The 22,874-nt window shown below is 41.3% G+C and overlaps 2 protein-coding genes and 2 long non-coding RNA genes across 5 annotated transcripts in view; 3 read left to right on the top strand and 1 right to left on the bottom strand.

Annotated features, from left to right (window-relative positions):
* LOC148160452 (uncharacterized) overlaps positions 1 to 22,323 on the bottom strand; it is a 67,112-nt gene extending 44,789 nt beyond the window's left edge. The window contains exon 1 of the long non-coding RNA XR_015764949.1: positions 22,249 to 22,323. This is a non-coding gene — a long non-coding RNA (uncharacterized LOC148160452). The remainder of the gene's footprint in view (positions 1 to 22,248) is intronic.
* Positions 785 to 22,558, top strand: LOC106913468 (NLR family CARD domain-containing protein 3-like). Of its 2 annotated transcripts, XM_088011269.1 has the most exons (10): positions 785 to 1,060; positions 2,250 to 2,388; positions 3,265 to 3,384; positions 15,615 to 15,693; positions 15,799 to 16,003; positions 16,832 to 18,587; positions 18,881 to 19,060; positions 20,024 to 20,197; positions 20,721 to 20,873; positions 21,391 to 22,558. In XM_088011269.1, exons 1-10 carry the CDS (start codon positions 943 to 945, stop codon positions 21,395 to 21,397), a joined length of 2,931 nt encoding a protein of 976 aa, XP_087867395.1. In that variant the 5' UTR covers positions 785 to 942; the 3' UTR covers positions 21,398 to 22,558. The 2 variants fall into 2 exon arrangements, with proteins under 2 accessions (XP_087867395.1, XP_087867400.1); XM_088011274.1 differs by lacking the exon at positions 3,265 to 3,384 and having other exon boundaries at positions 787 to 1,060.
* Positions 5,514 to 7,407, top strand: LOC148160454 (uncharacterized). Its single transcript, XR_015764950.1, has 2 exons — positions 5,514 to 6,130; positions 7,026 to 7,407. It is a non-coding gene; the product is annotated as an uncharacterized LOC148160454 (long non-coding RNA).
* LOC148160453 (uncharacterized) lies at positions 8,011 to 13,259 on the top strand. Its single transcript, XM_088003693.1, has 6 exons — positions 8,011 to 9,403; positions 10,231 to 10,422; positions 11,359 to 11,427; positions 11,539 to 11,658; positions 12,976 to 13,141; positions 13,244 to 13,259. The coding sequence occupies exons 1-6, from the start codon at positions 8,455 to 8,457 to the stop codon at positions 13,257 to 13,259; spliced, it is 1,512 nt and encodes a 503-aa protein (XP_087859819.1). The 5' UTR covers positions 8,011 to 8,454.
* Positions 22,559 to 22,874: the final 316 nt, after the last annotated feature.

Below are 22,874 nucleotides of genomic sequence, written 5' to 3'. Positions count from 1 at the left end.
TGTGTTTTCCAGGTAAAAGATGGCGCAGCAGCAGGAAGTGGATTTCGGTAAGTGATCAGAAGCAGAAATGAAGAATCTTAAAGGAACAAACTGACCAATCACAGCCCGTGTTGCTGCCATGTGATGAAGCTCAGCCTCAATGTGTCTTTATTGTTTTCATGCTTCCTGTTCAGTGAAGCTCTGGTGGAAACATTGTGAGTTTCTGTGAAACCTGGAGGTAAAAACTGAACTCGGATGGAAACTAAAAGGAACCGAAGTGAAGATCAGGCCAGCAGCTCTGATACTTCAGGAATATTTACTATAATTCATTTATCCAGTAATAACATCATTTATTACTAATTTATTATCTCAGACTTGCTGTGTCTTTTATTCCAACACTTGGTGACAGAGATGCTAAAGCTTAGAGATGGAGATGAAGAAAAAAAAGTGACGAAAATGTTAATCAGTCAATAATTTCATCACAATATTCACCAATAATATCATAATTTCCTGTTTTCCTAGAATAGTGCAGCTCCATATATAGAATGTGTTTCTTTTATTGTTCTTCCTGCAGTGAGGAAGGAAAGTGATGAACCAGAAGCTTCATTTGGTCTCATGTAGACAGAATCAGTGGTCGTCACTCAGATATGAGGCAGAAACACAACAGCAGGTTTAGACCTGAGGAGCTGATCAACAGACTCTGAATCTCTGGATGGAGCAACATGAATAGTTGATCTTCTTCACGTTTTTCTCTCAGACGTTGGTTTGAATTAATTATGTTTCTGATTTCTGCCTGCAGAGAAAATACTTTTCAAGGTTCGCAGTGAGTTTGTGGAGAGAGTTTCTGAGGAAATCCTTCGTCGGCTCCTCGATGACCTGGAGAAAGATGGCGTCTTTATTCGCTTGGAGAAACGGGCGATACTTCGAGGGAACCCAGTCACAGCAGACAAGGCTCGTAACACCATGGATGCTGTGATGAAGAAAGGACAGAGAGCCTGCAGATTGATGATCAGACGTCTTCACCACAGAGATCCTTCTCTGTCCAACCAGCTGGGTTTGTCCTCTTTGTCTCCTGTTAAAGGTGAGACACACAGTTCATTAAAGCTGCTTTTACAGCCTCTACTGTCTGTGATTCAACTCTAAATGATAATTAAATCTGTTTTCCTCCAGTTGCTCCCAGAAGGACCAACACTTCAGATGTGACTTTTAGAAACGTCTTAAATTCTCTGTCGTTTTTCTAATTTTGGTTCCTCTTTGCGCGTCTCCTTCACAGAACAAACCTGGATTTCCTGGTGGGGTCATGACCCCTCCCTCTCACCTAGAACTGCATTAAAGTTCAGTTCACAGATAAAAACTGAACAGATTTACAGCCTCACAATAAACTGCTTCATGCTGATGGAACTTTTGTTGTTCAGATCCCGTCTTACTGATCTGGTCTCTGATTTTGAAAAAGCAGTCCAAACCACTGCTTCCACTTCAGAATCCGAATGACGGATCCAAAAACAGTTTGAACCGTACGAGAGGGTCGTTTGTCTTCTTCAATAATACCGCGAATCATATCTGTACCTCACTCACAGTAACAGCATTGATGAGATAGATATGGTGTGTTGAGCTCTGAAACTTTGACAGAAGTGTGAAAATGAATGGTTGAGAGCCTGAAAACAGATAGAAAACCATCAGCCCCAGAGAAATTTTGACAGGTTTTTATGGAAGCTGACACTCGGTGCGACGTAATGATCAGATTTTGTACCAATAGAGCGATATTTGGAGGCGTGAGGGCAAATTAAAATGTTCAGGAATGTAATATGGGATAAGGGTGAGGCAGTAGAAATGAATGGAAGTCAATGGAAAGTCCCCACAAAGAGCCTGACCATCATTTATTTGTGTGTCTGAGCATCACAGCTGGAGGTTCTATAAGCAGAGAGCTGAGCGGGTCAGAACCCAGAGAACAGAGACCAACAGGTCTAGTTAATATTTTATTCACTGTGAAGGAAACAAAGTAAAAACACAAACATGATTCCAGTTTAGACCTGAAAATGTTTCAAACTCAGTTTTGGCTCTAATTTCCTTCCTGAACTCAGAAGTTCTCCAGATGTTTGTGAGGAGACGAGCCAGCAGAGATCAAAGGTCATGAAGGAGTGAAGGAGTCGATTCAAACAGATGTTACTGCTGGTAACATCTGGACTCATGATGGGAACCAGCTTCCTGCTTCACAGGACACTTACTGGACCTGGATCACTGGACTGACTGGTTCTGGTTTCTCTCTGCAGAAGTCCAGAAGATGGAAGATCTGGATCTGAAGAAGAACAGAGCAGAACCTCCAGGACCCATCAGTCCATCTGTGAGGAGTGACCGGTCCAGAGATGAACCTCCAGACTTCAGTACTGAACCTGGACCATCAGACAGAAAGTAAGAAACCAGTTTCTAACTGGTTCATGTGAATCTATAGAGATACAATATAAATGATATCAACTGGTTGGTCTCAATGCTTAAATAAAAAGTAAGAATTTTGATTTTAAATTAACTTAAAGCTAAATAAATATGAAGGATGTTGGTCAGTGAATCAGAGTTTGAATGAAGGTCTGAATGAATCAATGATAAAAATGTTGCATGAAAACAAAACAACTAAGAATGCGAGGAGCAACGACTGAGATTATATACTGGGAACACTGGGACCAGTTTATATACTGGGAACACTGGGTCCAGTTGACCCAGGTAGGCTGATAACCTGGCCACGCCCACTGAACCTAAGCAGCTCTAAACAGAAAGGTCAAAGGTCAGAGCAGCTGAAGAGGACTGGGCTGGTCTCCTGGTTCTGAGGTTCTCCTTCCTGCTCGGTTCTTGTGTTCTGGTCTTTAATGACCCACATCGGCTCTTCAGACCAGATGAACAGCTTTAGTTCTGATATCAGGGACCAGATCTTCTGTTCTCCACCTTCTACCACTAGATGGCAGCAGTCAGACGTTGTGCAGTGCATTCTGGGCTTTGGAGTTCTAATAGTGGACACTATAGAAGTACTTTGTGGACTAATCCCTAGAAATACGATCTGATCATCTCCATCAAACTGGGACATGAGCCTGTTGTCCTGCAGGTTCTGCTTTGACCCATGTGACCCAGACCAGTAGAACCAGTTCTGGAGAAAACGTTGAGTTTGACCAACAGATCAGTCTGAATGTTTCACTCTGGAGCTTCAGACCTGCAGCAGTTTGTGTTCAGAGCTTCTTCTCTGGTTTTTATCTCAGTTTCTCACTGATTGATCTGAATAACAACATGTTTGTGTTTCAGAGCTCAGAACCACAGAGGGAGAGCAGAACCTCCAGGATCCAGCTGTCCCTCCATGAGGAGTGACCGGTCCAAAGGAACCAATCCAGACTTCAGTACTGAACCTGGACCATCAGAACCAGAGTAAGAAACCAGTTTCTATCTGGTTCATGTGACTCTGCAGAGCAGGACTGGTTCTAGGCATGGATACACGAGGAGACAGGCAGAAAGTAAAGGAGGCTTTATTATGCGTCCATTTTCTGCTCCATGATATTTATTAACATTGATGACTAGTGATTGATTGATGGGATAAACTTTGTCCAACTCCACAACAAAACTCAACCCTAAAACCTTGAAATGAAAAAGTTTCTTCATAAACTTTTATTTTCTTGTTAAATCCAAGATTTAACCAACAACATAACATTTATCTACTTGGATTGTGATCATGCAGTTTTGCATCTTAAGCTGATTTGAACCTAAATGAACATAAAAACACATTTCTTTCAAACTAAAGCAGAAGGTTTTTAAACTCAAAGCTTCAAAAGTCTTTCTTCCTGCTCCTGTTTTCTACTGTCTCTTTGCTTCAGTGCTCAGTGAGACATCAGGCAGGATGAAGGATCTTAAAGATTCACTGAATGTTGGCTGTGGTTGGTTACCCAGCATTGGCTCAGGTGATGCACAGCAGCTTTATTACAGGAGACACACCTGATGGAGAACCAACACAGAAAATGAGAAGGGAGAGGGCAGGTCAGACATTTTCTGTTTCATTTGGAAAAGGCAGCAATTTGACTCAAAATAGGGATTTTGTTTGAAGTTGAAAAAGAGGAAAAGGATAAAGAAGGAAGATATGTAATGATTGTAGGACGAATCGGAGAAATGACAATTTGAGTAATAAATGTATATGAGGAGAAGGACAGTTTCCTGAAACAAATAGTCAGAATAATAACTGATGATGGAAAAGGAATGAAACTGATGGGGGGGTGACTTTAATACACTCAAAAAAATGAACTTAGGGGGTTATTACAATAATAAAAGAATATCATGTACTTTTAACACAATAATTTCACGTTTTAAACACAAACGTGATAAAATCATGTTGAACAAACAAGAAATTTATCAATTTAACGTTTATGAAATTGAATCATGTTGAGATAACACGATTCATTATAGTCAGACTGATCTTGTGCTGGAGGCGACGAGCGAGATCACGGCAGATCCCGCGAGATCATGGGAAATCACACGAGGCCCCGCGAGATGATTGTTTTTCGTGCCAGGAAAACGCCAGCTGCAGTTTAGAGAATACTAAATTCTCCTGGCAGGATTGTGCACAAATTAGTGTTGCTATGTTTGGTTACGTTTCTATGTAAATGATGTACTCATGTCAGTGGCTAACATGTGTTAACATCAGATGAAGTGATGGTTAGCTGGTAATTAATCAGCGTTTTTCTAACATTTGCACCATTTCCTGCTTGCTCCATGCTTGTGTCAAAGCACAACTGAATTGAAGTGGTCATTGCATTTATAAAAAATAACATGTTTAACAGAATTATTTTATGTTTCAAAGGCAAATATGACAAAATCACGTCAAATAAACATAAAATTCAACAACCTAGCGTTAATAAAATGTATTCAAGTTGAGACAACGTGATTCAATTTAGTCAGACTAATCTCCCGCCGAAGATGGTCTGGCGAGATTACGGAAAATCACGCGAGATGCTAGCGAAATTACGGAAGACCACGCGAGATGCTAGCGAGATTACGCGAGATCTTGTGTCTGGGAAAACTTCAAACTGTTCTTTCAAGAGAAGCGGGAAGATTCCTGATTTGGATCTGCTTAATTTGAAAAAGGTAAGATTCAGTCTATTTTCATCCGTCCGTCATCCGTTTTTGACTTTATTTTTTATCTGTTTCACTGTATATTAAATGTTGCATGACTCTGTGTTTCTGTTGTTAATTATGTAAAGCACTTTGAAATGCCTTTCTGCTGAAATGTGCTGTACAAATAAAATTTGATTGATTCATGATGCATTCAAGAGACTTGTACTAAAAGTTTGAATGTTCAGACACAACTCTGCTCAGGGTGAATTACATATTTTAATGTTTGAAAATCTGATCTCTTTCAGAACATCACCCGTCTGTTATCCACCTACATAAGCACTGGTGAAGGGGGTCATCGGCCATCAAGTTTTAGATTGCAGTGGCTAATGATAAGTTTTGCCAGATCTAAAATGACTGAATCTAGTGTTAGAGCGATTATAAGGGTTCAGCTAAACTTGTATTTGGCAAGTCAGTTTTATTTGTCTTTATTTGCGTGGGGATGTGGAACTGTAAGGAGTGTTGTCTCTCTCTGTCTAGTAGATATGAGCTGCTATCAGCCCTATGCTAGCTACAGAATAGTACAGAGCAAGGGGGAAGAAGGATGAGCAGCAACATGAGATTGTGATTGACAGCACTAAAACTCTCCTGCCACTGACTGGTTGTTTCTAGCACTGGGAGAAGGCAGAGGAAATAGATTTTTCACAGTATATCCCTCTATACTGTACCCTTGTTTCAGACATAAATATTTCTTAGGTGACAGCTTCAGTTAGAAGTTTAAATAAAATGTTAAACTTAATTTTAGTCATGGTATAATGAAATGAGAATAACAATTTTAAAGATCTTTCAAATAGGCTGCAAGCCACTGATCACTTTCGTTGTGACTTCCTTTGAATGTAGCTAAGTTTTCAAGTATGTGACCCTATAGTATACTGCTGGATTTTTGCGGTTGTTCTCATTGTTTTCTGATCTGCATATTTAGGAAAACACGGCTGAAGTCAGACGAGAGTGGATCCTAAAAGGTCTGTGTGCATACCTGAATGAAGATCCAGAGAAGCTGGAGAAAGAGTACATGGTATGTTAATTTATCTTTGTGTCCACAAAAGAGGTGATTATAGTTGGAGTTAATTGGACTTCCTGTGAATTACCAATAAATTTAAAGTAAGAGAAGATCATTAAAACTCTTCTTTTTTTTCACTTGGGTACATTCAATTTTAATTTGACTTTTGAGATGCTTTTAGATTTCTCCCACAGAAAAGGATAATCATTAGTAAGATTGATATAATTACAGTTATTGTTAAGTGGGTTTAAAATGAGGATTTTTAGGTGAGTTAAACTCCACAAAAAGATCTTTGGCCTGTTTTATTTAGCCTTTTTTTCTAACAGCATTGTTTCATATGCAGACAAAAATATTAACTAACGTTACCTAAGATGTTAGTATTGATCTATTTGGAAATAACTACCACACATAGTCATGACATTTCCTCCATCCAGGAAATAAGACAGGTTCTTCATGTATAAGATGTTTGGTTTGTGTACAGAGTCAGGGCTTTGTACTTGCACATAAGTAGGACTGGTTTGAAATGACAGTCTGTGTGGTGGATCCTCAGACTGTCATTTCAATTGAGGAGAACAGGCCATGGAATATGGGGCCTATTTGGGATTCATCCCTTCTCTTCATGTTTTTCCATACGAGACAATATACCGTATTTTCCGCACCACAAGGTGCACCGGATTATAAGACGATTTTTGTGAAAATGTAAGGCTTTTAGGTGCACCTTATGGTGCAGAAAATATGGTACCTTTTCTAAATGGGAAATCTTATCACTGGACTCACAATTAACACAGACAGATCTTTGATGGACCTTAGCTGTTGGTGAGTCAGCCAAACAAGTGTAAAGTTATTTTTTTATTTAATGAGATGTGAAATCTCTCCCCCCCAAAACCACACCCTTGTTCCCATCATCAAGGTGCACAAATGGCCGAGACTGTCTGTGGAATCTGTTATCCGACCGGAGAGTGCAGAGCCTGGCGATGCCATTGAGGATGTTGGGATTGTCCTGGACGGGGTGGAAGTGATGAACAACTTGAGCAATCTATCTTTACATGTTTTTCTAAAGACCGCAATGGAAAACTAAATTTTAACTGTTACAGTTCGCAAAGTTGAGCGAATTTACTGACACTTTTTATGTTGTTAAGAATTTGATCTATGCTAAACACAGCCCAGTTTTTTTCTGGAAAAACAAAACTGACCTTTTGTTGTTTATTTCAACTTTCAACTCAGCTGTTTTTTGTGCTGTGTAAAAATAAAATGGATAACAATTTTGAAAATACAGTTCATGTTGTACTTTTTCTAATTGTTGAGTGTTCTTTCTTCTTTCAGTGTGGTCTTAAAACACTTAATTTAATAGCACTTAAGAAAATGTCTTTGAATTAACATAATTCAATCATGGAAAGATTTTCCACACGATTATGTAGCTTTCTTTCAGCATGAAGCATGTTTGTTCAGCTAACTTAATTTTCATGGTTTAACAGCTGTAGGTTGTGTAGTGTCTCTTTAAGATACTCCAGTATCTCTAATGACGTCACGTGTTTGCGCCGCGGCTTCTCTGTAGAGAGCGTGAGAGAAACGTGCTGTAGTTGCCACATGGACATGTTAGCTCTCTAACTTTAGTAACGTTACGGGTAGTTTGGACTCTGCTCATTTTCATGTTTGATAATATAGCAGCCGTTCAACCGGGCTTTGTAAGGTTGGTGAAGAGTTCATTAAAGGACAACACTGGAATTCCCAGTATCGGTGTGGTTGTGAATTTTCTGCCGCCTCTTCTCCTTCCCTAATACAACCCAAACGTTACAAATGGCGCCCGAACAATTTCTCTTGTACCTCAGAAGGCAGTATCTTCTACCAGCTGATGTTTGAAACGTGGAAGAAGTACTTTTGCAGTATAGTGGACGTCCGCCGCCATACCCGTGGGAACGAACCGAGCTAGGCCAGACGCGGACTTCGGAGTTTTTTCAACGGCAACGAGCAGAATCTTCAACGCCGTTTTTGGAATATAACACGGTCCCAGGTTTAAACCCTTTACCGTGACAACTTGGAGCAACTGCAGCGCCTAGACGTGAGACGGATTTTGCTTTATAATTTCTGAATGTGCATGTGCACGGGAAAGGGAAGAGGAAAAACCCCTCATCTGCTAAGCGCGAGGCAGGCTTTTTTTTTTTCTGAACACTCCCTTCGGGAATTTCTTACTGGACTCAGCTCTGTACCGGATCAGGGCTGCAAGACTTTAAGTCCATCAGAAAATACGAACTGAACCCGTGAGTACTTGAAAAATATAATAAAAGCAAAAGACAGAACCGAATTTATCCTAGCACAGACTCAGGTTCACATAAGTGTGCATGATGGCTACTCATCCTGACTTGGCTGACCCGTGTGATGATTTGGACTTTAGGTTGCTCCCAAGCCAAAGTACCGTCAGGCCCAAAACCCATGACCTGGAACTTAAAGTACAAAGTCTGAAAGAAGAGGTGGACATGCTTCAACAATGTTTGCATGATTCATTGGATCTCCAGAAAAATATTTTGGAACGATGGACTCAACAAACTAAAGCTGTCCCTAAAGTCCCAGTTGCTCAGATTACTCAGCCTTTTCCTCAAGCGTCATCTACTCCATATGTGCCTAGTCTGCACGCCAGGAAAAAAGAACAATGCGACTCAGCACCCGACCCCACTCAGACCACGAGGGCTTTGTCCCAGACACTTTCGGATTCACTGGAGTTAATTAATACTACCAGAGTGCTCGCTGCTGCGTTGCACCAAACAAAATTGGAGCCCCCTGTGTTCACTAATAATGGTGGTCCTCACCCAGAGGAATGGCTGCAGTCTGTCAATGCTTACAAGACTTCTTTGGACTTAACGGACACACAGGTTCTCAGAGAACTTCCACATTTTCTAGCTAAGGCACCAAGGAAGTGGTTTAATGTTCTCGACTCTCATGTATCTACGTGGGCTGAATTTTGTGAACTTTTCAGAACTGTATTCTTGCCTACTGACAACCAGGAGAATATTATGAGAGGCATCTTGGACTGTTTCCAGCACCCTGAAGAACCTCTCCCTACATTTGTGACCCATATGATCAGTGAGTTCAAAAGACTGAGGAACCCTCTGCCTGAGCAGGAGCAAATTAACCTAATCTGTAAACATGCAGTAGAGAAGTATAGGGTGGCACTGTATAGAACACCTGTCAGGTCAGTAATGGATTTGGTGCTGCGCGCCCATGAGCTCCATTCCGTTCTCGGCACCAGCCTGTCACAGCCATCAAGAGTTCAGCTGAAAAATAAAACTGATGGTGGTCCCTACTGTTTTAGATGTTCCATGCCTGGTGTTACATCCCGAACATGCCCGAACTGTTCCACTGAGTGTCATGGAACACAGACAACAGAACAAGAAAGCACTAACAGGATGAGAGAAACACAACCAGTGAGTAGAAAGCAGGGAAACTTCAGAGGGGGGAGAGTTTTTCACAGGGCCCACCCTCCCCCCAGTCAGTAACTCTGCCCTCATTGCCTTTATCAGTTCCAAGTTCACCACCTATGCTCAATCACATTGAGGATGGAACTTCACAATCATCTTGGAATACTCCTTTCAGAGTTAAAGTGAACTTCAAAGGAACAGCTCTGGAGGCCACACTTGACACAGGTGCGTCGCTTTCAGCAGTAAACGCAGACTTGATACCCGAAAAGACCCAAAATATCTCATTAAAGGATCAGTGGCATTCCCCACCCATAAGACTGGCCAACGGCACTGACTGCAATCCGTTAGGTGTAACCTGGTTGACCATTGGATTTATGGGCAAGTCAGTCTATCAACGATTTGTGATAGTGCAGGAACTTTCATCCCCCTTAGTTCTTGGGATGGATTTTATGACTCGCACTTCACTAACAATTCATGTTCCAACCAGAACAGTAATTGTGGATGACAATCCCCCATTTCTGGATGAACCCTACGAAAATGACTTTGTGGAGGCTGATTTTGAATGTGGAATGATGACTCTACAAAACACTCCACAGCTCTCACTTAAGGAAAAAGTTGAAGAAGCTAACTTAAATCCTGAGGAAAAAGATGGACTGTTAAAGTTAATAGATAACTACAGTGATCTGTTTGATGGTCATTTAGGTCGCACTTCTCTGACAGAACATGTCATCGTCACTGGGGATGCAAAGCCAATCAACTTGCCGCCTTATCGCACCTCCCCAGCTAAAAAGCAAATCATTGAAGAACAAGTGCAAAAGATGCTAAAGGATGACATCATTGAACCTGCGTCTGGACCATGGGCAGCTCCTGTGGTCATTGTGACCAAACCTCCCCGTGAACCACGGTTTTGTGTTGACTTCCGGGGTTTGAATCAGCTGACTGTAAAAGACTCTTACCCACTCCCACGAGTGGATGAGTCATTGGACTTTTTATCAAGAGGAAAGTTCCTGACAACACTAGACCTTGCTCGAGGTTACTGGCAGGTCCCCATTGCCGAACAGGCTAAACCAAAGACTGCTTTCATCACGCATTGTGGCCTGTTTCAGTTCAAGGTCCTTCCTTTTGGTCTATGTAATGCTCCTGCGACCTTTCAGCGACTTATGAACAATGTTTTAGCTGGCCTGATTTATAAGTCGTGTGCAGTGTATCTGGATGATATTGTTGTCGCATCACCAACTTTTGAGCAGCATCTACTTGACCTAGAGGAGGTCCTTGACAGGCTTAAATCTGCTGGCCTCTCATTGAAACTGAGCAAATGTCAATTCTGCCTTTCGGAACTCACCTTCCTCGGCTATCGTGTCACAACATCCGGAATTCATACCGATCCAGACAAGGTGAGAGCTGTAACTGAGTTTAAAGTGGCATCCACGACAAAGCAGGTGCGACAGTTTCTTGGCTTAACTGGCTACTACCGCCGCTTTGTACAAGATTATGCACGTCACGCAGAGCCACTCTTCACTCTCACTAAAAAGGACATACCATTCAAATGGACCGACGAGTGCCAAGCAGCTGTTGACTTTCTAAAACATTCCATAACTTCGGCACCAGTGCTGAAATTCCCGGATTTTACGTGTCCGTTCTTCATCCACACTGATGCATGTGATGCTGGACTCGGAGCAGCATTGATGCAGAGGGATGAGAACGGCAAAGATGTAGTTGTGGCTTTTGCTAGCCGTTCGCTGCATAAGTCAGAAAAGCCCTATTCGACTCCAGAAAAAGAATGTCTGGCTGTTATCTGGGCATTGGAACATTTCCGTCCTTATGTCGAAGGTTTACATGTGACTATTTACACCGACCACAGCAGCCTCAAGTGGTTGATGTCTCGACCCAATCCCTCTGGTAGGCTTGCAAGGTGGTCTCTTCGCCTTCAGGACTTTGACTTCAGCATCATCCACAAACCTGGAGAACATAATAAGGTGCCTGATGCCCTTTCACGTAATCCCCTCCCAGACGTGGATCTTCTTCCTCCCTATGCCGTGATTGGAAGCATGGATCTTCGTGCTCTGCCCTCTGTAATTGTGTCGGACCGTCCTCATGTTCGTCAGTTGCAACTGGAGGACCCAGTCACAGGCAACTTACTCTGCCAACTCGAAAACGACCAACAGAGTGAGGAGGACAACCAAGATCTGCAAAAGTTCATTGTACAAGATGGACTCTTATATTTCATTGATCCGAAAACACAGTGTGGTCTTCACCCACTCAAGCAGATTAAACTTTTTGCTCCAACTGCACTCCGTAGTTATCTGCTCAAGTATTATCATGAGCATCCTACAGCCGGACATCTGGGTGTTGCAAAAACTCTGGCACGCTTGCGTCTCAGATTCTTCTGGCCAAACATGAACTCTGATGTAAAGAAATATGTGGTGTCATGTCGTTCGTGCCAAGTCACTAAACCAACTCAGAGAAAACCAGCAGGCCTCATGGTCCCAATCCAACCACAGAGACCATGGGAATACACGGGTGTGGACTACATCGGCCCACTACCCCGCACTCAAAGGGGAAATGCATATATCCTTGTTTTTGTGGACTATTTCTTCAAATGGATTGAAGTGAGTGCTGTGAGGGAAGCAACTGCTCGAGTTGCTGCTAATAAGTTCATCACCGACATATTCGCCCGACATGGTTCCCCAAAGTACCTTATTTCAGACAGGGGAACACCTTTCATCAGTGAACTGTTTGGACATGTGGTGTCAACACTTGGAACTGAGCACAGAATGACAACTGCCTACCATCCTCAAACTAATGCAACTGAACGTGTAAATCGCACGTTAAAAACAGCCATTCGAGCATATATTGAGGACAAACACACTTCTTGGGACAAATATCTTCCCCAGATTTGTTTCGCGCTGCGTACTGCACCTCATGAGAGTACAAGTCTGAGCCCCGCAATGATGCTCTACGGACGAGAGTTAGACACTCCCTTGGACCTCATCACTCAGCCGTCATGGGAAGGGATGGACGACCCTGAGACTAATTACCCAGATCACCTGAGAGCCTCGATTCAAGATGCTCATGACCATGCTCGTACAGTTCTCACAGAAAGTCATAGAAGGCGAAAGCATTACTATGATCTAAGACGACGCCCAGTCTCTTTTAAAGTCGGAGACCTGGTCAGAGCAAAATCACACCCAAAGTCGGATGCATCATCTAACTTTTCAGCAAAATTGGCACCTCTCTACCAGGGTCCCTACCGTGTCTACAAAAAGATGTCCGATGTGAACTATTATCTAACCAAAGCGGACACTGGAGAGAAAGCTGGAGTTTTTCATGTTGCAAACCTTCAACCGTTCTACACCTGGGCTACAGCTTCATCTAACAAACACGCAAAGCAAACAGCTTCTGCAGATTTGGTTTCCATTTGTTTGCCCCCGGCTCTTTTGGACCCAGAGCCTGACTATGATGTCGATGCTGATATCGTCTCTGATGACGTCCCAGTCGAAACTGATTTGGAATGCACAGATCCTGTTCCAGCCTTTTTAGACCACGACCCTGTCCAAGACACCAACACTGCTTTGGAGACGGTTCTTAACAGTTTGCCCCCTGCGGACAATGGGTGTGCTGCTGGTGTCTCTTATAATTTTAGACCGAGACGTGTTCCGAGGGTCACCACTGACTGGTCAGTCAATAGGTGGACCAACCCTTTTCATACCTCCAGGTTTGACCTGAAGTGACCTTGTTTGAACTTTGTTTTGCTAGTTTCAGTAGTGTTCTGTGACTGTCACTTACGTTTTGTTGAGGTCACGTTTAAACGTTTAACACGTTATGCTATGGGTTCTAGCATTTTTGAAAAAAAAAAAAACAATTCCACTTTTGTAATCGTCCTGACTGCCTTTTTTTTTCTGTTTTTATAGTACTCGTCAAAGTAGATATTTCGGTTGCTGAAAATACTGTCATGTAGGTCAGCTTTCAATATTGTGCTGTATATTCCCGGTTTACTTTTAACGACTTATCCATGTATGGCGGTTTGTTAAGTATTGACTGTGCCTTTGCTGTGTTCGGCTGAGGGCAGCCTATTTCTGACCGGGGGGGAATATGTAACAGCTGTAGGTTGTGTAGTGTCTCTTTAAGATACTCCAGTATCTCTAATGACGTCACGTGTTTGCGCCGCGGCTTCTCTGTAGAGAGCGTGAGAGAAACGTGCTATAGTTGCCACATGGACATGTTAGCTCTCTAACTTTAGTAACGTTACGGGTAGTTTGGACTCTGCTCATTTTCATGTTTGATAATATAGCAGCCGCAGCCGTTCAACCGGGCTTTGTAAGGTTGGTGAAGAGTTCATTAAAGGACAACACTGTGGAATTCCCAGTATCGGTGTGGTTGTGAATTTTCTGCCGCCTCTTCTCCTTCCCTAATACAACCCAAACGTTACAATGGGTTGGATCAACTTAATTAAGTAGTGTGAAGTTATCACTGTTAAATAAGTTGGTTTCAGCTAAATTTGCATTCATCTTAATCAAGTAAAGTCAATTATTTGGTCAAAAACATTGCAAATTAGTTGGTCTGGTTCTATTAAATTACATTGGGTCCAACTAAAGTAAATAAGTTGAATCAACCACAAAAGTTAAGTTGAGCCAACACATTTTCTTTAAATTGGCATAATCTTAATAAATTAAGTTGAGCTGTGAGGGTTCTCACAGTAACCAGCCAGAGAGACGCTGAATGGAATTCAAAAATAATCTTAATTTATTACAAAAAAGTTCAAAAATAATCAAACAATGAAGAATTGGGCCCAAAAACTGAGGTCAACATAACAAACTACAACTCAGGTGTTAACACAAAGAACTCAAGCACAAAACTGACCTAACTAACAAGACATGAGGGGAACTTAAATAGTGGCTGATCAGACCACTGCTGACACACAAGGGGTAATTTAAACATACAAAAACAATACCAAATCTTTAAATTAAACAAACATTAGACTGAAACTACCAAATAGAAAAAGCATTAAAGAAATGGTCAAATTATATTAAAGAAAACCAAATTTCCCCATTCCCTGGCAAACAAATGGAACGGCCCGCTGAGGAGGTTTGCCAGCCATATAAGGACGTCAATTAGCTGGAGCTTTTCTGTGACCCTCCAGGAGCAGCTCCAAAGGAAACTGGGAACTCAAAACAAATAAATTAATTTGTTGCTTTCAACAAAAATATAAAGAACTGACAAATAAGGTTAACTAAATGTGTGCACTCCAAACAGTTAGCCAAAAAAGTCAGACTAATGAAAATAATTAACAAAAATCTAAACTATTCACTAATTAATGTCTAAATTAATGTAAAGGATAAAACAAACAAAATGATTACCATTCAGGTCTGTGTGACAGTAGGGTCAGCTGTCACATGAGCCAACACATTTGCTTTAAATTGGAATAACCTTAATAAATTAAGTTGAGCCAACACAATTTCTTTAAATTGGAATAACCTTAATAAATTAAGTTGAGCCAACACAATTTCTTTAAATTGGAATAACCTTAATAAATTAAGTTGAGCCAACACAATTTCTTTAAATTGGAATAACCTTAATAAATTAAGTTGAGCCAACACAATTTCTTTAAATTGGAATAACCTTAATAAATTAAGTTGAGCCAACACAATTTCTTTAAATTGGAGTAACAGAATTACATAGTGCTGAAATAAAGCAAAGTAATCAGGTGGAAAATCTTTCCATGATTTTTTTATGTTAATCCAAAGAGTTATTTCTTTCAGTGTACGGTTTGAAATAATATATTAGTTAGATACTCTTCTGATTATGGGCCACAGACAACGACATCCAGAATGCTAAATAATATTACTAAAGAGCTTGGTCTGATTGATGCTTGGAGAAATATCAACCCCAAGAAGAGAGACGACACATTTTACTCAGATCCACACAAAAGCTACTCTGGAATAGATTATCTATACAAATCTCAGCCACATATACATAAGGTATTAAAATGTAACATAGAAAATCTAACTATAAGTGGCCATGCAGCTATAATGTTGTCTCTGTGTGGACAGACAGATTCTGGTTCATTTGTCCTGGTTCCTCCACAGAGAGGATCTGCAGAGCTCAGAGGTTCCCACTGATCCGTCTGTCCAGCAGCACCAAACACAGCTGGACTCCATATTTATGGTCTGTACATCGGTTCTGTTCAGTCTGTAGACCAGAAGACTGTCAGTCTGTCCAACATGGACCTGATGTTCAGATCTAGTCTGATATCTTCTCATTCTGTTCCAGCTGCTGGAGGAAAACATTGTCACATTCGTGAAGAACGAGCTGAAGAAGATCCAAAAGGTTCTGAGTCCAGATGACCCAGAATGCTCAGAGGGTCAGAGTGAGGATGAGGAGCAGAGGAGGAGCAGCAGAAAGGCGGTGATGAAGATCACCCTGAACTTCCTGAGGAAGATGAAGCAGGAGGAGCTGGCTGACCGTCTGCAGAGCAGTAAGAGGATTTCTACAACAATTCTGCTGTTATGTTGAATAATTAAAACATGATTACATGAGAAAATGAATTCAACTGAAATCAAACAAGAGAAACGAACAAATACAGAAAATCTTAATCAAACAGTCACATGAGCTCAATGACGTTCTGGATTCAGCAGCTTTTTAATTTAAACATCACCTGTGGTGACTGATGTGCTGCTCATGAAATATAAACTTTGGGAACTTTATATTTACCGTAAAATACTGTAAAAAACAAACATGGCAGCAATGCACAAGATAAAAACCCATTTTAGTATTAATTCCTGCACCCAGTACATAAAAATGTTCCATTCAGCTGCAGATGAAGAACCTTCAGAAACACACAGACAGCTACCAAATTCAACCTGTGATGCAGCAGCGCCAACATTGAGGGCCAGTAAATGATAAACTGCTGCTGATCTGCATGACATGAACTCTCCGACTGTCTACCGTCCATCTACATGCATCCAGACAGAAGAGGTGGCTAGAAGGTCTCCTTGTTGAACTGAGCTGCAGGCATTTGATGCAGATCAAGTTCAAAAAGTTCTTGCCAAGGTTTTTATACAGTTTTTCCTGTTTATCCCTAAACAAGGAACTATCAAAGTGTCTCTGAATCCTTCTGCTTAGGGCAGAACCTGGATTTCTACTGGAAGTCGGTTTGTAAAGAGTAAACAGGACAGTGGAGAGAACAGTTCCCTGGCTTGACGCAGTGCTGCGTAATATTGTGTCCCAGTTTGCTGTTTCCATTGGTCACTCTGCCCAGCTACAGTGGCCTGTCCAGACCTTACAGTGTCTTGTCTCCATGCAGGGACTGGAGCTGGAAAATGTCAACGGAAACTCAAGTTAAACTTGAAGAAGAAGTTCCAGAGTCTCTCTGAAGGCGTCGCTGAACCTGGAAATCAAACCTTTCTGAACCAGATCTACACAGAGCTCCACATCACAGAGGGGTTAACTAGAGAGGTCAACCAGGAACATGAGGTCAGACGGATTGAAACAGCATCCAGGAAACAAGAAACAATCAGGAGGGAAGACATCTTTAAACCTGGAAGTGATCAACCAATCAGAACAGTGATGACCATGGGAGTGGCTGGCATTGGGAAAACACTGTTAACACAGAAGTTCACTCTGGACTGGGCTGAGGGCAGAACCAACCAGAACATCCAGTTCATATTTCCATTGACTTTCAGAGAGCTGAATGTACTGAAAGAAGAAAAGTTCAGCTTGGTGGAACTGATTCATCACTTCTTTGAAGATATTAAAGACGCAGGAATCCGCAGCTTTAAAAAGTTCCAGGTTCTGTTCATCTTTGACGGTCTGGATGAGAGTCGACTTCCTCTGGACTTTGATGATAATCTGATCCTGACTGATGCTACAGAGTCCAGCTCAGTGGATGTTCTGCTGACAAACCTCATCAGGGGGAAACTGCTTCCCTCTGCTCTCCTCTGGATAACCACACGACCTGCAGCAGCCAATCAGATCCCTGCTGAGTGCGTTGGCATGGTAACAGAGGTCAGAGGGTTCACTGACCCCCAGAAGGAGGAGTACTTCAGGAAGAGATTCAGAGGTGATGAAGAGAAGGCCAGCAGGATCATCTCCCACATCCAGAAATCAAAAAGTCTCCACATCATGTGTCACATCCCAGTTTTCTGCTGGATCACTGCTAAAGTTCTGGAGGATGTGATGGAGACCAGAGAGGGAGGAGAGCTGCCCAAGACCCTGACTGAGATGTACATAGAGTTCCTGCTGGTTCAGCTCAAAATCAAGGAGGAAAAGTTTGATGGACGACGAAAGACAAAAAATATCTGGAGTCCAGAGAACAGGAAGCTGATTGAGTCTCTAGGAAGACTGGCTCTAGATCAGCTGCTGGAGGGAAACCTGGTCTTCTGTGACAAAGATCTTGATAAATGTGGCATCAACATCAAAGATGCTGCGTTGTTCTCAGGAGTTTTCACTGAGATGTTTAAAACGGAGAGAGGAACGCGCAACATCTCCGTCTACTCCTTTGTTCATCTGAGCATCCAGGAGTTTCTGGCTGCCGTCTACATGCTCCACTGCTTCACCAGCAGGAGGTCAGAGGTCATCAAGACGTTCCTGGGAGAAGAACACAATGAAACATCTCTGGATGAGTTCATGAAGAAAGTCATGGAGAAATCCCTCAGCAGTAAAAATGGCCACCTGGACCTGTTTGTCCGCTTCCTTCATGGTCTCACTGTGGAGTCCAACCAGAGACTCTTAGAGGATCTGCTGGGTCAGACAGAGAACCGTCCAGAAACCATCCAGAGAATCATCACCAACCTGAAGGAGATGAACACTGATGAAATCTCTCCTGACAGAAGCATCAACATCTTCTACTGTCTGGTGGAGATGAACGACGTCTCATTTTATCAGGAGATCCAACGGCTGCTGGATTCAGGGAAGCAGCTCTCAGTGACTGACTGTTCAGCTCTGGCCTTCATGCTGCAGATGTCAGAGGTTCTGGATGAGTTGGACCTGGAGAAGTACAACACATCAGATGATGGACGACTGAGACTGGTTCCAGCTGTGAGGAACTGCAGAAAGGCTCGGTGAGTCCAGATGTTTTCATTGTGTGACTGCTGATTCAGCACTATTGTCCTCCTGTTTCTTCTTCTTTCTTCAAGTTGATTCTGGATGTTTTTGGCCTTTAACTACTTCCTTCATCCTCTGGATGATTTCAGCCATTCAAACATCTAAACATTCAGTTCATCCAGGACAGCTGCAGCTTCTGATTTTTACACATTTTGATCTTTTAAAAATAACATCACTGTTATCATATTTCATCTGTTTATGATCCAGATTGATTTCATTAGAACTTAATTTATTTCTTTTCTCATCACAGACTTGGTGGCTGTTGGATCCGAAAGGCTGAATGTGAAGTTTTGGCTTCAGTTCTGAAGTCCAACCCAGATCTGACTGAACTGGAAATAAGTTGGATCATCATATATTTTGCTGGAGACTCTGATATGAAGAATGTGTCTGAGATCCTGCAGAGTTCAGTCAGTAAAGTGAAGATTCTGAGGTTTGTTTTCTCTATTTATACAATAAAATCATTCATTGATACTTTAATCCTTAGTTTAATTAATAATTTTGTTGTAATATTTAAAAACAATATTTTTAAATGTCAGATTCAAATTTCAAACAATTTTACCTCATAAATAAATGATTTTCTTATTTCAGACTTTGAGATCATTGAACTTTGTTTTTCAGTTTTTAAAATGTTTCTGACTGATGAACAAAATGAGTAAAATAATTCAAATGAAGTTAATTAATGATGGAGATGTTACAGTTTGGTTGGTAAAGATTCAGATTGTTTTATTTCTGATTCTCATCTTTACATCCAGAATGAAATGTTTTCCTCCAGTCGAGCCACAAACAATGACCAGTTCAAACCATCATTAATGAAACATCTAAGAAGTGACTGATTGTAGAAAAGCAAATCTAGATGAGCTGAATGACAGTGAGGTTTGCAGCAGCAGCAGGTTCCTCACTTTGTCCTGAAGCTGTGGTTCTGTTGGGCCGGGTCAGAGAGGAACCGTCCTCTTCAGTCTGACAGCTGTCAGTCGGTTGGAGCCTCGTCTCTGTGATGAAGCTTCATCAGGTCACGTCTCCTTAGGAAATAATGGCCTCCATTGGCTTTCAGCAGCTTTAAGAAGAACCCAAGGCCATTCATGAATAAACTGAGTGGTTCTGATCCGGTTACCAAGTCGGGTCTCCAGCTGATCATCAGGAGCCAGCAGAAATAGCTCACCTCATCCAGGCTGCTGCTCATAGAAAACTTTGAGTTTCTTTGTTGATCAAATGTTCTGGTTCTGCTGGTTTGGACTCTTTAAACCAGTTTGACTGGATCAGATGTTAGAATCAGTTCATCATGTTTCTTTTACATTCAGGGAAATTAATTTTCTACATTTTATTATTTATTTGTTCATATTTCAGTTTTAACTGCATCCTGTTGTCTTCAGCTCATCTTTGATTCTTTATTCAGATTGTATAGCTGCAGTTTGTCAGAGACCAGCTGGACGTCTCTGTTCTCAGCTCTGAAGTCCAACCCGACCCATCTGACAGGACTGAACCTGAGAAACACCAACCTGGAAGGTTCTGGACTGAAGGAGCTCTGTGGTTTTCTACAGACTGAAGGCTGCAGACTGGAAACATTGAGGTTTGTAATTATATAATTATCAATATTTCAGTGAATAATTATCTATAATTGTTCATAAATCAAAGTTCATATCTTCTGTTCTAATAAATATTTTCTGAGTTTGTTCCTGGATCCAGAGTTTAATTTAGTCCCTCTGTGTAACTGAGTTGGACCTGCTGACCTGAGGTCAGAACAGGACAGCATTCGGACCCCCAGTGTGTAGAAATCCCCCTCATGTCAAGCAGGTCAAAGGTCATTCAACCCAGTCTAGAAAAGTGAATTCCTGGAATCTGTCAGGAACAAATCAATAATCAATGATTAATGCTTCAACACTTTGATCAGAACCTGGAATGATTTTACTGACTAAAATCCTCCAACACAACATGACCCAGTACCAGGTTCTGGTTCTGGTTCTGAAGTCAGCAGGTCTTTATTGAAGCAGCAGCTTGTTGGCTTTAATATTCATGAGAATCTTTAACTGGTTCTGTTGGACTGGTTCACCTGCATCCTGTTGGCTTCAGCTCATCTTTTATTCTTTATTCAGGTTGATGAGATGCAGGTTGTCAAAGATCAGCTGTGATTTTCTGGCCTCAGCTCTGAAGTCCAACAGCCTCCATCTGACAAAACTGAACCTGGGAGGAAACAACCTGGGGGATTCAGATGTTCAGCAGCTGAAAGATCTTGTAGAGACTTTACAGTAAGTAAATGTTTGTAGTGAGTCCAGCTGCTGTCAGCATCTTGAACTAAACCCAGTTAGCATCAAAGCAAAGCTCCAGTGTTCCCAGTAAAGCTGCAGCTTCTCAGTGGGAGGAGAATGGTTCAGGCTTCCTGATTGGACACAGAGACAGCAATCAGCCAATCAGAGGAGCAGCAGCTTGCTGTGTTCCTGTGTTTGTGTTGGTGTGAAGATGAGTGTTGTTGCTGTGTCCATGTCTCCAGGATGTCCAGCTGGACTCCAGCGTCCAGCCGTCCAACATGTCTAGAGACAGTGGTCCTCATTCATCAAACTGTGGCAGCAGCAGATCTGATCTCAGATCTGCTTGTTCTCTCAGTTCAACAGGAAATAACTGATCAGGTTCATCTTGGTCACAGCTCTGAGATCAGTCTGACTGCAGCCTGGAAACCATCTACTGGATGTGCTGCGTCACTGACTGCTGCTGGAGAGGCTGGAAACACTCACTGATCTGATCTCTCCTTCCTTCTTCTCTCTGCAGGTTCTGATCTCTGTAAAGTAGAGAACGGTCTCTGTGTCCTGCTGATCCTCAGAGGTTGAAGCTGCAGCAGTTTGAGTCTAAAGAGACTGACTGGATCATGATGATGACCTCTGACCTCCAAGATTTTCCTCCCGTTTATTTTCTCATGTCTGTCATTTAGTGTCTGATACTGTTTGTCTCTTTGGATCAATAAAGATCCGATTCAAACTGGGCTCCATTTAGAGGCTTCATGGAGTTTTGATCTGAACTGGATTCAACTGGAAAGTTGATCTTTTTTCTCTGATTCATTTTCATCCTGGAACCAGAAATGGTCTGAGATGGAAACATGGGAATCATTTTCAGTTCAGCTTTGAATCATAAAGACACTTCAAACCTCTTTTCTCTGCTGCTTCTTCTTCTGCTGACAGGAAAATGTTCCTCAAAGCTCCACAGATAAAAAGATGCTTTACTGGAAACTGCAGAGAAACTTCAGCTTCCATCACAGAAACCAGTTGAACCAGTTTAGAACTGGATGTCCCACAGGAACTCTGATCTTAGAGCATTTTTCAGGAACATCCAGCATTTATCTGGATATTATTTTAATATTCTGTATATATTGTTATTTAGTTATAGTCATTCTAAAAATCTTTAAATAATGAAGTTTTGCATCATATTCATTGATCCTCAGCTTTAATATTCCTCAGCCTGTTTTGGTTTTTACTTTTTTAACTCCATGTTTCATGTTTTGAGTTTTCAAGAGAACTTTAGGACTCGATGTGTCACATCAGGCTCTTTACTGAGATTCACTGATTTATTCAGACCTCAGATAATCACTGAGATAATGTACTCATTGGTTTATGTTTTTATATTTCTTCTAACCTAATATGGGTTATTTGGTTAATAAATATTTTAATAATGCTCTTTGTACAAATATAATAACTGCACCTTTTATTTTAATCCTTTTTAATAAGCTTTTTGTATTAGGATCAAAGAAATTAAAATATATTTAAGTTTTCATTTTGACTTTGTTTATTTAGGTTTACTAAATAATTTAGGTTTATTTAGTAACAACAGAAACTTCCTGTTCAGTTGATCTGAGCTTTTGAACTGATTTTGTGGTGAACCTTTTCCATGAACTGCTGAGATTCATGATTGGAAGACATTAATGCAATAAAGTCATTAAGTCTCAGTTATTAAATATTGAGGCAGTTTGTTTTTACAAAACGTGTTGCATCAACCATTTTATTTAATTGTTTTCCAGTTATTTGGTTGAAACATTGGAACCAGGATCCTGGTTTTAAACAAGAGAAAACCTTTCATCCATTCACAACCAGGGCAGATTTGGTTTCATCTTTCATTCATCAATTTGATCCAAATTCCAGGTTTTGAACTCTGATCAGATTTAGTTGTTAATTAATTCATTTTTACATCCAATATGGACTAATTCAAAATCCTGAAAAGGAACCCTTAAAAAATTGGAAAAATCTCACATGCTACAAAAGTAA

Source organism: Poecilia mexicana, unplaced genomic scaffold (assembly GCF_051168715.1).
Source record: "Poecilia mexicana isolate PSO_F unplaced genomic scaffold, ASM5116871v1 scaffold_2, whole genome shotgun sequence".
Classification (NCBI taxonomy): Eukaryota; Metazoa; Chordata; class Actinopteri; order Cyprinodontiformes; family Poeciliidae; genus Poecilia; species Poecilia mexicana.
Note: the sequence above shows the minus strand (reverse complement) of the source record. Positions and strands in the feature narration are given on the sequence as shown.